This window comes from Pseudopodoces humilis, chromosome 31 (genome assembly GCF_049639895.1).
Source record: "Pseudopodoces humilis isolate 2021_Gansu_Grassland_sample_001 chromosome 31, ASM4963989v1, whole genome shotgun sequence".
Classification (NCBI taxonomy): Eukaryota; Metazoa; Chordata; class Aves; order Passeriformes; family Paridae; genus Pseudopodoces; species Pseudopodoces humilis.
The window spans coordinates 2,862,352-2,878,716 of record NC_142230.1 but is presented as its reverse complement, the minus strand read 5'-3'; the positions used below and the strand labels follow the sequence as shown (position 1 = coordinate 2,878,716).

At 54.6% G+C, this 16,365-nt stretch overlaps 1 protein-coding gene across 3 annotated transcripts; it reads right to left on the bottom strand.

The window, feature by feature from the left end:
• Positions 1 to 613: 613 nt before the first annotated feature.
• Positions 614 to 15,754, bottom strand: DEDD (death effector domain containing). 3 transcript variants are annotated; one of them, XM_088068527.1, is made up of 6 exons: positions 14,791 to 15,754; positions 12,213 to 12,393; positions 9,081 to 9,426; positions 7,977 to 8,084; positions 5,078 to 5,224; positions 614 to 3,246 (listed from the first exon to the last, which is right to left on the bottom strand). In XM_088068527.1, the coding sequence occupies exons 3-6, from the start codon at positions 9,418 to 9,420 to the stop codon at positions 2,870 to 2,872; spliced, it is 972 nt and encodes a 323-aa protein (XP_087924653.1). In that variant the 5' UTR covers positions 9,421 to 9,426; positions 12,213 to 12,393; positions 14,791 to 15,754; the 3' UTR covers positions 614 to 2,869. The 3 variants fall into 3 exon arrangements, with proteins under 3 accessions (XP_087924653.1, XP_014117323.1, XP_014117322.1); XM_014261848.2 differs by lacking the exon at positions 12,213 to 12,393; XM_014261847.2 differs by lacking the exon at positions 12,213 to 12,393 and having other exon boundaries at positions 5,081 to 5,224.
• Positions 15,755 to 16,365: the final 611 nt, after the last annotated feature.

Sequence of the window (16,365 nt, the reverse complement as noted above, 5' to 3'; positions counted from 1 at the left end):
CTTTTTTGGGGAATTTTGGGGGTGTGGGGGGGAGGAATTTCTTTCTATGGAAATTTGAAAAATACAAAAATCCCAGGAATTGACCCCAAAGCGTGGAGGAATTTTGGGATGGGAGGGATTGGGGGACAACCCTGAACCCCCCCAAGTTCTGAGTGGGAATGGGGGGAAAAACAAAGAAAATGGGAAAAAAATCCATCCCTGTTTGGTTTGGGGGGAAAATGGGAATTTTTGGGGGGGAAAAAAAAGGGATTTTTGGGAGGAAAACGGGAATTTTGGGGGAAATTCCAATGTGCTTTTTGTCGTTGATTTTAATAATTATAAAAGAGAGAAAAACGAGGGGAAAATCATGGAAAATCCAAGGAGGAATTTGACAAGGAAAATGAAGAATTCTGGAATATTCCATTTTTCCAATGTTTCCCGCACCTGGAATCCCCAATTCCAACGGGATTTTTGCCTTTTTGCCTCTGTTTTTAATGGACACGAAGTAAGAAAATCATGGAAAACACGAGGAGAAGGAGAATTTGACAGGGAAAAATGAGGAATTCTGGAATATTCCATTATTCCAGGGCTTCCCACACCTCCAATTCCCAAATCTCAGCGCGCTGCACCAACGGGATTCTCGCCATTTTTAATGGATATAAAATAAAATAGGGAAAAAAAACCATGGAAAAACACAAGGAAAAGAAGAATTTGACGGAGGAAAATGAGGAATTCTGGAATATTCCACATCCCCAATTCCGATTGGGCTGCACCAATGGGATTTTTGCCTTTTTATCGCCGTTTTTAATGGATAGAAAAGAAAAGAAAGTAGAGAAAATCCATGGAAAACACGAGGAGGAATTGACAAGGAAAAGTGAGGAATTCTGGAATATTCCACACCTCAAATCCCCAATTCCGACTGGGCTGCACCAATGGGATTTTTGCCTTTTTATCACCATTTTTAATGGATAGAAAAGAAAAGAGAGAAAATCCATGGAAAACACGAGGAGGAACTGAGGGAAAAGTGAGGAATTCTGGAATATTCCACATCCCCAATTCCGACTGGGCTGCACCAATGGGATTTTTGCCTTTTCATCGCTGTTTTTAATGGATACAAAATCAAGAATGGGAGGAAAAACCCATGGAAAACACAAGGAGAACCCATCAGGAACCCCAAAAAGCTCCAAATCCCAGAATAACCCACAGCTCCAACCCGGAATATTCCATTGTTCCAGGGCTTTCCACACCTCAAATCCCCAATTCCAACTGGGCTGCACCAATGGGATTTTTGCCTTTTCATCGCCGTTTTTAATGGATAGAAAAGAAAAGAGAGAAAATCCATGGAAAACATGAGGAGGAATTGACAAGGAAAAGTGAGGAATTCTGGAATATTCCACACCTCAAATCCCCAACTCGGATTGGGCTGCACCAATGGGATTTTTGCCTTTTCATCGCCGTTTTTAATGGATAGAAAAGAAAAGAAAGTAGAGAAAATCCATGGAAAACACGAGGAGGAACTGACGGAAAAGTGAGGAATTCTGGAATATTCCACACCTCCAATTCCAACTGGGCTGCACCAATGGGATTTTTGCCTTTTTATCGCCGTTTTTAATGGATAGAAAAGAAAGTAGAGAAAATCCATGGAAAACACGAGGAGGAATTGACAAGGAAAAGTGAGGAATTCTGGAATATTCCACACCTCAAATCCCCAATTCCGACTGGGCTGCACCAATGGGATTTTTGCCTTTTCATCGCTGTTTTTAATGGATACAAAATCAAAAACAGGAGGAAAAACCCATGGAAAACACAAGGAGAACCCATCAGGAACCCCAAAAAGCTCCAAATCCCGGAATAACCCACAGCTCCAACCCGGAATATTCCATTGTTCCAGGGCTTTCCACACCTCAAATCCCCAATTCCAACTGGGCTGCACCAATGGGATTTTTGCCTTTTTATCGCCATTTTTAATGGATAGAAAAGAAGAGAAAGTAGAGAAAATCCATGGAAAACACGAGGAGGAACTGACGGAAAAGTGAGGAATTCTGGAATATTCCACACCTCCAATTCCAACTGGGCTGCACCAATGGGATTTTTGCCTTTTTATCACCATTTTTAATGGATAGAAAAGAAAAGAGAGAAAATCCATGGAAAACACGAGGAGGAACTGATGGAAAAGTGAGGAATTCTGGAATATTCCACATCCCCAATTCCGACTGGGCTGCACCAATGGGATTTTTGCCTTTTCATCGCTGTTTTTAATGGATACAAAATCAAGAATGGGAGGAAAAACCCATGGAAAACACAAGGAGAACCCATCAGGAACCCCAAAAAGCTCCAAATCCCAGAATAACCCACAGCTCCAACCCGGAATATTCCATTGTTCCAGGGCTTTCCACACCTCAAATCCCCAATTCCGATTGGGCTGCACCAATGGGATTTTTGCCTTTTCATCGCCATTTTTAATGGATAGAAAAGAAGAGAAAGTAGAGAAAATCCATGGAAAACACGAGGAGGAATTGACAAGGAAAAGTGAGGAATTCTGGAATATTCCACACCTCAAATCCCCAATTCCAACTGGGCTGCACCAATGGGATTTTTGCCTTTTCATCGCCGTTTTTAATGGATACAAAATCAAGAATGGGAGGAAAAACCCATGGAAAACACAAGGAGAACCCATCAGGAACCCCAAAAAGCTCCAAATCCCGGAATATCCCACATTTCCAACCCTCCCCAAATCCATCAGCGGGCTCCGCTCGGGCACCTCCGCCAACAAAACCTCCGCGGAAAAAAAATCAAAAAAAAAAAACCAACAACAACAAAAAAAAAACCGGGAAAAACCCGGGAAAACAACAACAAAAAAAAAACAAACAAACAACCGGAGCTGGATCCCTCAGGGAGCCGTGTGGAGCATCAAGTTCCTGAGGAGTTTCTGGCGGCCCAGCTCATAATCCTCCTCGTCCACGTTGACCAGCAGCTTGATGGCCTCGTGGCCCACGGCCTGTTTGAGCGAGTCCGTGATGAAGACGCCCTTGAGGGCCTCCAGGAGGGAGCCGTTGATGTAATCCCGCCAGAAGGCGTCGAGGTAGGTGAGCTCCGAGAATTTGATGTCGCAGATGATGGAGCCCAAATCCCGGGATTTCAGGATGGTGTTGGCCTGGTTGAAGCGCTCGAATTGGCGCTCCAGCGGGTCCTGCTTGTTGGAGAAGACGTTGCCGTGCAGGGCGGAGTCGTGCTGGCAGTACTCGGCGCGCACGCGCAGGCGGATGTCTGCCCGCGGGGAGATGTGGGGTTTAGGGAGTTGGAATTCCCCAAATTCCAGGATGGCGCGGAATTCCGAGGGTCTCGCCTGATCCCAGGATTCCCCCGATCGCAACTCCCCGGCAGTGAGTCACAGATGACTCCAATCCCTGGTTCCCCTCGATCCCAAGGATCCCCCGATCCCAGACCCTCCCCAATGCCTGGATCCCCCCAATCCCAGCCCTCCAAATCCCAGGATCCCCCAATCCCAGTTCCCCCCCCAGTCCCAGACCCTCCCCAATCCCTGGATCTCCCCCAGTCCCAGTTCTCACTCCAATCCCAATTCCCTCCAGTCCCTGGTTCCCCTCGATCCCAAGGATCCCCTTGATCCCAGGGATCCCCCAATCCCAGTTTCCCCCCAGTCCCACACCCTCCCCAGTCACTGGATCTCCCCAATCCCAGTTCTCACTCCAATCCCAATTCCCTCCAATCCCTGCATCCCCCCAATCCCAGCCCTCCAAATCCCAAGGATCTCTCAGATCCTGACTCCAGCCCCAATCCCAGCCCCCATCCCCTCACACTGCTCTGTTTTCCCTTGGGATCCAATCCCCCTTCCATCCCAATTCCCTCCCAATCCCAAATCCTCCATTCCCAGTTCCCCCTCAATCCCATTCCCAGTTTTCCCCCAGTTCCCTCACCCAGGCCTGTTTTTCGTTGGGATCCAATCCCCCGTTCCCAATCCCCCATTCCCAATCCCCCATTCCCATTCCCCCGTTCCCAATCCCACATTCCCAATCCCCCGTTCCCAATCCCCCGTTCCCATTCCCCCAATCCCCCATTCCCAATCCCCCATTCCCAATCCCCCATTCCCAATCCCACATTCCCAATCCCACATTCCCAATCCCACATTCCCATTCCTCTATTCCCATTCCCCCATTCCCAATCCCCCGTTCCCAATCCCCCATTCCCCCATTCCCATTCCCACGTTCCCAATCCCCCATTCCCCCATTCCCAATCCCCCATTCCCAATCCCACATTCCCAATCCCACATTCCCAATCCCACATTCCCCCGTTCCCAATCCCCCGTTCCCAATCCCACATTCCCATTCCCCCATTCCCAATCCCCCATTCCCAATCCCCCATTCCCAATCCCCCCATTCCCAATCCCACATTCCCAATCCCCCATTCCCAATTCCCCATTCCCAATCCCACATTCCCACATTCCCATTCCCCCATTCCCATTCCCCCATTCCCAATCCCCCATTCCCAATCCCCCATTCCCAATCCCCCATTCCCATTCCCCCGTTCCCAATCCCCCGTTCCCAATCCCCCGTTCCCACTCCCCCGTTCCCATTCCCCCATTCCCAATCCCCATTCCCATTCCCCCATTCCCATTCCCCATTCCCATTCCCCCATTCCCCCATTCCCAATCCCCATTCCCAATCCCCCATTCCCAATCCCCCATTCCCAATCCCACATTCCCAATCCCACATTCCCAATCCCACATTCCCATTCCCCCGTTCCCAATCCCCCATTCCCATTCCTCCATTCCCAATCCCCCATTCCCAATCCCCCGTTCCCAATCCCCATTCCCAATCCCCCCATTCCCCCATTCTCATTCCCCCATTCCCAATCCCCCATTCCCAATCCCCCATTCCCATTCCCCCATTCCCAATCCCCCGTTCCCAATCCCCATTCCCAATCCCACATTCCCAATCCCCCATTCCCAATCCCCCGTTCCCAATCCCCCATTCCCAATCCCCCATTCCCCCATTCCCAATCCCCATTCCCAATCCCCCATTCCCCCATTCCCAATCCCCCATTCCCAATCCCCCAATCCCCCATTCCCAATCCCGCTCACCACAGGTCTGTTTCTCCTTGGGGTCGGGGGTCGCTGACTTCCTGCGTTTCCGTTGGTTCCCGAGGAGGCTCCGGGCCCGGCCCGGGCGCTTCGGGCCCAGCTGGGGCCCCCCCGGGGGGCAGCACAGGGACGGGTGGGGGGCAGGCACTGGGGAATGGGGCACCAGTGGGGTCAGGGACCCCAAATCCCACCCCAGAGACCCCAAATCCAACCCCAGGGACCCCAAATCCCACCCCGGGGGGCAGCACAGGGACGGGTGGGGGGCAGGCACTGGGGAATGGGGCACCAGTGGGGTCAGGGACCCCAAATCCCACCCCAGAGACCCCAAATCCATCCCAAATCCCATCCCAGAGACCCCAAATCCCACCCCGGGGGGCAGCACAGGGACGGGTGGGGGACAGGCACTGGGGAACGGGGCACCAGTGGGGTCAGGGACCCCAAATCCCACCCCAGAGACCCCAAATCCCACCCCAGGGACCCCAAATCCAACCCCAGGGACCCCAAATCCCATCCCAGAGACCCCAAATCCCACCCCAGAGACTCCAAATCCCACCCCGGGGGGCAGCACAGGGATGGGTGGGGGACAGGCACTGGGGAACGGGGCACCAGTGGGGTCAGGGACCCCAAATCCCACCCCAGGGACCCCAAACCCAACCCCAGGGACCCCAAATCCCACCCCAGGGACCCCAAACCCAACCCCAGGGACCCCAAATCCATCCCAAATCCCACCCCAGAGACCCCAAATCCCACCCCGGGGGGCAGCACAGGGATGGGTGGGGGACAGGCACTGGGGAACGGGGCACCAGTGGGGTCAGGGACCCCAAATCTCCCCCATCCATTGAGGGCGACCCCAATCCCCCACTAAGGGTGAGCCCAGTTCCCCCCCGACCCCATAAATTCCCCCACAGATCCGGGCAGAGCCCCCCAAGGGTTCTGGAGTGGGAATTTTGGGATGCCCTGAGGGGGGGGTCCCTGGGTGACCCCCAATTCCCAACCCAGGGACCCCCAAATTCCCCTCCTCATTAAGGTGACCCCAATTCCTGCCCCAAATCCTTGAAACCCCCCCACTGAGCTGGGCACGGATCCTAAACCCAGAGCCCCGAGAGGCTCCGAGGTGGGGAACTTTGGGATGATCCCAAAGGAGTGACAGTGATCCCAAAAGGGGGATAATGATCCCACAGGACGGATAACGATCCCAAAAGGGGGATAACGATCCCACAGGACGGATAACAATCCCAAAAGGGGGATAATGATCCCACAGGACGGATAACGATCCCAAAAGGGGGATAATGATCCCACAGGACGGATAACAATCCCAAAAGGGGGATAATGATCCCACAGGACGGATAACGATCCCAAAAGGGGGATAATGATCCCACAGGACGGATAACAATCCCAAAAGGGGGATAATGATCCCACAGGACGGATAACGATCCCAAAGAATGGATAACGATCCCAAAGAATGGATAACGATCCCAAAGGGGTGACAATGATCCCAAAAGGGGGATGACAATCCCAAGGGAGTGATGATGATCCCAAAGGATGGATAACGATCCCAAAGGATGGATAACGATCCCGAAGGACGGATAACGATCCCGAAGGACGGATAACGATCCCGAAGGACGGATAACGATCCCAAAGGACGGATAACGATCCCACAGGACGGATAACGATCCCAAAGGACGGATAACGATCCCACAGGACGGATAACGATCCCAAAGGACAGATAACGATCCCACAGGACGGATAACGATCCCACAGGACGGATAACGATCCCACAGGACGGATAACGATCCCGAAGGACGGATAACGATCCCAAAGGACGGATAACGATCCCGAAGGACGGATAACGATCCCAAAGGACAGATAACGATCCCACAGGACGGATAACGATCCCACAGGACGGATAACGATCCCAAAGGACGGATAACGATCCCAAAGGACGGATAACGATCCCAAAGGACGGATAACGATCCCAAAGGACGGATAACGATCCCGAAGGACGGATAACGATCCCGAAGGACGGATAACGATCCCAAAGGACGGATAACGATCCCAAAGGACGGATAACGATCCCAAAGGACGGATAACGATCCCAAAGGACGGATAACGATCCCAAAGGACGGATAACGATCCCAAAGGACGGATAACGATCCCAAAGGACGGATAACGATCCCACAGGACGGATAACGATCCCACAGGACGGATAACGATCCCACAGGACGGATAACGATCCCACAGGACGGATAACGATCCCGAAGGACGGATAACGATCCCACAGGATGGATAACGATCCCAAAGGACGGATAACGATCCCGAAGGACGGATAACGATCCCACAGGATGGATAACGATCCCGAAGGACGGATAACGATCCCGAAGGACGGATAACGATCCCACAGGACGGATAACGATCCCGAAGGACGGATAACGATCCCACAGGATGGATAACGATCCCGAAGGACGGATAACGATCCCACAGGATGGATAACGATCCCGAAGGACGGATAACGATCCCACAGGACGGATAACGATCCCACAGGACAGATAACGATCCCACAGGACGGATAACGATCCCGAAGGATGGATAACGATCCCACAGGATGGATAACGATCCCAAAGGACGGATAACGATCCCACAGGACGGATAACGATCCCACAGGACAGATAACGATCCCGAAGGAGTGATGATGATCCCAAAGGACGGATAACGATCCCACAGGACAGATAACGATCCCACAGGACGGATAACGATCCCAAAGGACGGATAACGATCCCACAGGACGGATAACGATCCCGAAGGAGTGATGATGATCCCAAAGGACGGATAACGATCCCAAAGGACGGATAACGATCCCAAAGGACAGATAACGATCCCACAGGACCCAGGCAGGCCGTACCTGATTTGTGGGGGTGGCCGAGGCCGGGCGGAGCCCCCCCGGGCGCGCGGGGCGTGACGTAGCGGATGGACGTCTCCTCCAGGTACTTGTCCACCAGGTCCGGGCACACTGGGAACGGGAACAGCACCGGGATGGGAACGGGGACGGGATGGGAACGGGAACAGGATGGTGCCAAGAATGGCGCCGGGAAAATTCCATGGGGCCTCCAAACCCAGGGATCATCCCAGGATTGTCTTGGCAGCTGCACTTAGGGTGTCACCACAGCCCCACCCCTAAACCCCATCCCAATCCCAACCCAAATCCCAACCCCAATCCCATCCTGATCCAACCCCAATCCCATCCCAAAGCAATGCAACCCTGATCCCATCCCAATCCCAGTCCTGATCCCATCCCGATCCCATCCCGATCCCAACCCTGATCCCATCCCGATCCCAACCCTGATCCCAACCCTGATCCAACCCCAATCCCATCCCAAAGCAATGCAACCCTGATCCCATCCCGATCCCAACCCTGATCCCATCCCGATCCCATCCTGATCCCAACCCCGATCCAACCCTGATCCCAACCCTGATCCCATCCCGATCCCAGTCCTGATCCCATCCCGATCCCATCCCGATCCCAACCCTGATCCCATCCCGATCCCAACCCTGATCCCATCCCGATCCCAACCCTGATCCCATCCCGATCCCAACCCTGATCCCAACCCTGATCCCAACCTCGATCCAACCCTGATCCCTACCCTGATCCAACCCCAATCCCATTCCAAAGCAATGCAACCCTGATCCCATCCTGATCCCATCCCGATCCCAACCCCGATCCAACCCTGATCCCATCCCAATCCCGATCCCTGTCTGGGGCTCCTGCCCCGCTCAGGGGTCACTCACCAGCCCAGGCCCCTCCAGGGGTCACTCACAGAACGGTATCATGGCGGGTGATGATGTCACCCCAATAACCCCCCGTATATCGCGATATATCGCGACAGGCACTCACCGGGGCGCCGCCGCTTGAGGCTGACGTAGGGCAGCAGGTCGTGGCGGGTGATGATGTCACCCCAACACCCCAATACCACCCCGTATATCGCGATATATCGCGACAGGCACTCACCGGGGCGCCGCCGCTTGAGGCTGACGTAGGGCAGCAGGTCGTGGCGGGTGATGATGCGCAGCAGCTGCAGCAGCTGCCGCAGGTTGCTCTCGTCGCAGCGGCCCTGCCGCTCCAGCGCCAGCAGGAAGTCGCGGCCCGAGCGGATGCGGCCGCGCTCGGCCTCGTCCAGCACGTCCACGAAGAGGAAGGAGAGCACGCGCACGTCGCGGTGCGTCAGCTGCGCGCCCACGATGTCGAACATGCGGTGCAGCGAGTACAGGCCCTGCTCGCGCTCGCCCGGCTCCTCCGGCCACGGCACCGCGCCGGCGCCGCTCGCCGCGCCGCGCTTGCGGCCCGCCATGGGAGCCTGGGGGTGCGACACGGGGTCAGGGGTGCGGGATATGGGGTTGGGGAATACAGGGATATGGGATCGGGGAATGGAGGGATATGGGGTCAGAGTTTGGGGAATGCAGGGATATGGAATATGGGATTGGGGGGATATGGGATTGAGGAATGGAGGGATGTGGGATTGGGGAATGGAGGGATATGGGATTGGGGAATGGGGGATATGGGATTGGGGAATGGAGGGATATGGGATTGGGGAATGGAGGGATATGGGATTGGGGAATGGGGGATATGGGATTGGGGAATGGGGGATATGGGATTGGGGAATGGGGGGATATGGGATTGGGGAATGGAGGGATATGGGATTGGGGAATGGAGGGATATGGGATTTGGGGAATGGGGGGATATGGGATTGGGGAATGGGGAATGGAGGGATATGGGATTGGGGAATGGGGAATGGGGGATATGGGATTGGGGAATGGGGAATGGAGGGATATGGGATTGGGGAATGGGGAATGGAGGGATATGGGATTGGGGAATGGGGGGATATGGGATTTGGGGGAATGGGGGGATATGGGATTGGGGAATGGGGAATGGAGGGATATGGGGTTGGGGAATCCAGGGATATGGGAATGGGGAATGGAGGGATATGGGATTGGGGAATGGAGGGATATGGGATTGGGGAATGGGGGGATATGGGATTGGGGAATGGGGAATGGAGGGATATGGGATTGGGGAATGGGGAATGGAGGGATATGGGATTGGGGAATGGAGGGATATGGGATTGGGGAATGGAGGGATATGGGATTGGGGAATGGGGAATGGAGGGATATGGGGTCAGGGATTGGGGAATGGAGAATATGGGATATGGGATTGAGAAATGGGGGATATGGGATTGGGGAATGGAGGATATGGGATTTGGGACTGGGGAATGCAGGGATATGGGGTCAGAGTTTGGGGAATGCAGGGATATGGGATATGGGATTGGGGAATGGAAGATATGGGATTTGGGGAATGGGGGGATATGGGATTTGTGATTGGTGGGATATCGGATTAGGGAATGCAGGGATATGGGACTGGGGAATGGAGAATATGGGATATGGGATTGGAGGATATAGGATATGGGATTGGGGAATGGAGAATATGGGATCAGGGGTTGGGGAATGCTGGGATATGGGATTGGGGAATCCAGAGATATGGGATTTGGGGACGCTGGAATATGGGATATGGGATTTGGGGTCAGGGATTTGGGGATGCAGGGATATGGGATTTGGGGTCAGGGATTTGGGGATGCAGGGATATGGGATTTGGGGTCAGGGATTTGGGGATGCTGGGATATGGGATTTGGGGTCAGGGGGATCTGGCACAGCTGGGGTTGGATGAGCTCGTGCAGCGTCAGAAGTGAAAATCCGGGATTGGATCCATCACACCAATGGATCCATCACCCCCAAATCCATCCCAAAATCCCTTCCCTGTGGATTTGGGATAAAAATCCCACTTGGCATCCCAACAACACAACTCCAGTGGGGACTCTGCTCCTCTCCTGGACAACCCACACCAAAAACCAGGAATTAGGGATGGGATGGATCACCCCAAATCCATCCCACAAATCCTTTCCCTAAGGATACGGGAAAAATTCCCACTCTCCATTCCCCCAACACAATCCCAAGCCTGAAATCTGCTCCTTTCCTGCCCCAAAAATTCGGGATTGGGGCCAGAGCGGCACCGTTGGATCGGCCCCAAATCCTCCATCCCACCAAAACAACCCCTGGGAATACAAATCCCTCAAAACCACCTGGAATGGGGCAGGAATTCCCTCAGAGCCGGGATTGGGACCCGCCGGGAATCGCAGCCGGAGCCATTCCGGGATCCCTGCTCTGCTCAGCCCCCTCCCGATGGGATTTCCCGGGAATTCACCGGCTTCCGGCCAGAAATGGGGATCCAGAGGGATCCAGAGGGATCTCGGTGTCCCACGCCTCAGGGATGCATCCCGAAAATCCCAGCCCTCGGGAATTCACGGGATCAGGGGCTGCTGGATGGGATCCTGACCCCAATCCCGGGGGTTTTCCATTGGGATCCCGACCCCAATCCCAGGGGTTTTCCAGTGGGATCCAGCAAGATCCAAACCCCAATCCCAGGGGTTTTCCATTGGGATCCTGACCCAAATCCCGGGGGTTTTCCATTGGGATCCTGACCCAAATCCCGGGGGTTTTCCATTGGGGGTTTTCCAGTGGGATCCTGACCCAAATCCCAGGGGTTTTCCATTGGGGGTTTTCCAGTGGGATCCCGACCCCAATCCCGGGGGTTTTCCATTGGGATCCCGACCCAAATCCCAGGGGTTTTCCAGTGGGATCCTGACCCCAATCCCAGGAGTTTTCCAGTGGGATCCAGCAAGATCCAAACCCCAATCCCGGGGGTTTTCCATTGGGATCCCGACCCCAATCCCGGGGGTTTTACATTAGGATCCAAACCCCAACCCAGGGGTTTTCCACTGGGATCCTGACCCCAATCCCGGGGATTTTCCAGCAGAATCCCGACCCCAATCCCAGGAGTTTTTCCGTAAGAATCCCAATCCCTGGGATTCTCCATGGGGATCCATCCCTGTTCCCGCTCCCAGCCCTGGCCCTTCCCTGGATACGGTCTCTAAAACAAAGGGAAACATCGGGATCACGGCAGGAATCCCCCACCCATCCCCAAATCCCAGCACGGCCGGGCCGGGCTCCTCTCCCAGCAGGAAATTCCCAATAAATCCCTGGAAAAAAACAACCTGGCCCCGGCTCCAGGGGGGAAAATGGGAATGGGAAGCACCTGGAGCTGTGATCCCGCTTTTTAAAGGGAGTTTTCCTTCAAATGTCTCCTTTCCTCCAAATCTGGGTGTTGAATTGAACAAAAATAGGGAAAAATCCTTGGATTCTTCCCCTGGAATGATCCTGGATTGTTTTCTTCCCATACAAGTCAGAAAAAAAGCAGGAATTTGGTGTTGTGCTCCCTGAAAATCCAAAGAAATCCAGGAAAATTGAGGTTTTATGGAAGTGCTGACCCCTGGGAAAGGGGAATTTTGGGATTAAATACCCCAAAAAAATCCAGAAAACTTGTTAAATTCACTTCCAAGCATGCAGAGATCCCGAGATTCTCATGGCTCCCGGAATCCGCAGGGATGGGAGACAGAAATCCCAAAAATTCATGGATTTTCCTCAGAAGGGAGCAGGAAAATCTCCCAGAGAAAAACAAGGATCCCTCGGAAAATCCCCCCCACACTCCACTCCGGAGGTTTTCCCTGGGAAGAGAATTCCGAGAGCATTCAAATAATTTCGGGATAAACGGGAAAAACGAGTTCCTGGAGCTTCCCAGGGCTCGGCCCCCATGGGATCCCTGCGGATATTTTGGAATTTTTCCCACTAAATTCAGGCCAAAACTATCAGAATTCCCAATTATCCCGGAAAATCCTGGCCTGGGTGGGGAGAAAAATCCCAAATCCCAATTTTGGGGCAAATTTTCCAGGGGGAAACGGACGTGAGGGAAACTCCAGATGAACTTTTCCCTCTCAATTCCTGGTGGGAATTCTGCCAGGAGTGGGATCCCAGGGATAGGAACAATTCCCAATTAAATGGGAAAAAAATAAAACCCACAAAAATTTGGACCAATCCTGAATTTTCCTCTTTTTTTTGCCTCCTAAATCCAGCAGGAATTCCCAAAAATCCATGCCCAGCCCAAATAAATTGGATTTTCCAGGAAGAAGAGGAGCTCCAGAGGCTGGGGAGGAGGAAGAGGAGGAAGCTCCCGATAAAATATCCCGAAGGAAAAGGAATCCCATGGAAAACCGGCTCTTCCAGGGGCTGTTCGGGGCTGGAATTTGGGAATTTGGGAATTCCCACCCCTGGAATCAGCCGGGAATGTGGCAGTTTTATTCCTGAGCGGGTTCAGCTTCAGTGCACCGCTCCTGAATAATCCCCAATTGATCCCAAAACATCGTTCCAGCCCTGAATTCCAAGGGATTCCCGGAATCCTGGGATTCCCAGGGTTCTGAGGGTGGGAATAATTAGTGCCAGCCGGGATAATTGGCTGGAGCAGGGAGGGGTTTAAGCTGGGAGGGAACTCCTCGGGATCCATCCCAAACTTCTGGATCCGTCTGGAGCTGCCTTGGATCCATCCTGAGCCTCTCCAGATCCATCCCAAACTTCCCTGGATCCATCCCAAACTTCCCTGGGTCCATCCCAGACCTCTCCAGATCCATCCTGAATCTCCCTGGATTCATCCTGGCTCTTCCTGGATCCATCCTGAACTTCCCCGGATCCATCAGGACCCACTGGATCCATCCTGAACTTCCCCTGTATCCACCCCAACCTCCCCTGGATCCACCCCAACCTTCCTTGGATCCATCCCAGACCTCTCCAGACCCATCCTGAACCTCTCCAGATCCATCAGGACCATGGGGATCAATCCTAACCTTCCCTGGATCCATCCTGAACCTCTCCAGATCCATCAGGACCTCCTGGATCCATCCCAGACCCCTCCGGATCCATCCTGAACCTCTCCAGATCCATCCTGAACCTCTCCAGATCCATCAGAACCCTCTGGATCCACCCCAATCTTCCCTGGATCCATCCCAGACCCCTCCAGATCCATCCCAGCCTTCCCTGGATCCATCCCAAACCTCTCCAGATCCATCAGGACCATCGGGATCCATCCTAACCTTCCCTGGATCCATCCTGAACCTCTCCAGATCCATCCTGAACCTCTCCAGATCCATCCTGAACCTCTCCAGATCCATCAGAACCCTCTGGATCCACCCCAATCTTCCCTGGATCCATCCCAGACCTCTCCAGACCCATCCTGAACCTCTCCAGATCCATCCTGAACCTCTCCAGATCCATCAGGACCTTCTGGATCCATCCCAGACCCCTCCGGATCCATCCTGAACCTCTCCAGATCCATCCTGAACTTCTCCTGGATCCACCCCAACCTTCCTTGGATCCCTCCCAGACCCCTCCAGATCCATCCTGAACCTCTCCAGATCCATCCTGAACCTCTCCAGATCCATCAGGACCTTCTGGATCCATCCCAGACCCCTCCGGATCCATCCTGAACCTCTCCAGATCCATCCTGAACCTCTCCAGATCCATCAGGACCTTCTGGATCCATCCCAGACCCCTCCGGATCCATCCTGAACCTCTCCAGATCCATCCTGAACCTCTCCAGATCCATCAGGACCTTCTGGATCCATCCTGAACCTCTCCAGATCCATCAGGACCTTCTGGATCCATCCCAGACCCCTCCGGATCCATCCTGAACCTCTCCAGATCCATCAGGACCGTCCGGATCCCTCCCGATCCCCCGCGGGCAGCGCTGGATGGATCCCGGCAATCCCAAATCCCTGGACACTCACCTCAGCCAGGAGCGATCCCAGCCGTGCCCGGATCCCTGCAATCCCGAGCGGGAGCGTTTCCCAGGAATCTTCGATCCCCTTTTTCCCTCCTCCTTGGATTTTTCTTTTTGTTTTAATTCTTTTTTTTTTTTTTTTAAATAAAACTCCTCAAAAATCCCCCGCGGAGGCTCCCAAAGTTCCAGCGGCGGCCGCAATTCCAGAGGCCGGGATGGCTGGCAGTCCTTGCCGGAAAACACCGGATTTTTATCCAAAAAAAACCTTTTTCTTTTTCCTTAAATTCCTAAATAATAATTTATCGAGGAAAAGCCAAGTGCGGCGTTACCCTTAAGTCATTCCTGGTTCCAGGGACAGCATTCCCGAGGGAGGAATTCCCTGGATCACGGATTTCCCACGGATTTGGGTTCGCTCAAAGCAAAAACCGCAGTAAAAAAGCCAAAAAAACCTCGCTCGAGTGAAGAAATCCTTGGAATTTCATCCCGCTCCTCAAATCCCGGGATTTTCTGACCCTTGGGAGGAGACGAAATCCCGGGGGGAAAAAAACGGGAAAAGCGCTACTGTTAAATAAGACAAATACAAAACGAAAAAGCTCCGATTTTACAGCGATTTCGGCTGAAATCGGCCCCAAATTCCGGAGAGAAAGAACCAAAACCGGGAGCACCGGGGGGTTCTTCCCGTTAAAGGCCTTTAGAGCCCCGGTTCGGCCCCGGAGGCCTCGGGAAGGGCCCGGCTCGACCCCAAAAAGCCCCGCTCAAGCCTCGGCCAGGCCTCAAACGGCGCCGCCGAGCCCCGGGCAGGCCCCAAACGGCCCCGCCGAGCCCCGAAAGGCCGCGGGGAGGCCTCGGTAAGGCCGCGGGGAGGCCCCGGTAAGGCCGCAAAAGGCCCCGAGCAGGCCCCGCTTCTCTGGCGGGGAGGCTCCGGTCAGGCCCCGGGGAGGCTCCGGCGGCGGCAGCGTCGCGAGGAGCGGCGGGGGAGCGGCGGGGCCCCCCCTGCGGCCCGTCCCAGCCCGCCGAGCGCGGGGGCCCCTCCCGGCCCCTCACGGCCCCTCAGGGCCGGCCCAGCCCCGGCGCCGCCATCTTGGCTCCGTCCGCTTCGCTCCCCGCTCCCCGCGGGCGGCTCCGCCCTGACGCAACTTCCGGCAGGCCGAGGCCACGCCCTCACCCAGCGGGAAAGCCACGCCCACATCCGGGCACTCGCGCGCCCGCCGCGGCTTCGCGTCCATAGGGAAACACGGGGAGGGCGGCGCCATGTTGGGTGAGGGCAACATGGCGGCTACATCCGGGTTACTGGCCTTGGCTTCAGCGCCGCTGGTTAACATGGGGTCGGCGCCATCTTGAGTGAGGGCAGCCTGGCAGCGCGGGAACGCGTGGCGGCGCGGCCGCCATCTTGGAAAACGTGAGGCGGGGGCGCCGCCATCTTAACTGAGGGCAGGACGGGGGGTCCGGGGGGGTTTTGAGGGAATTTTGGGGTTTTTTTCGGGCGTTTTTGGGGGTGTTTGGGGGACTGGGGGGAAGGGGGTGAGGAGGGAGGGGAGGGGATGGGGTCAGGGAGGCTCCTGTGAGGATGGGAGAGCGGTGG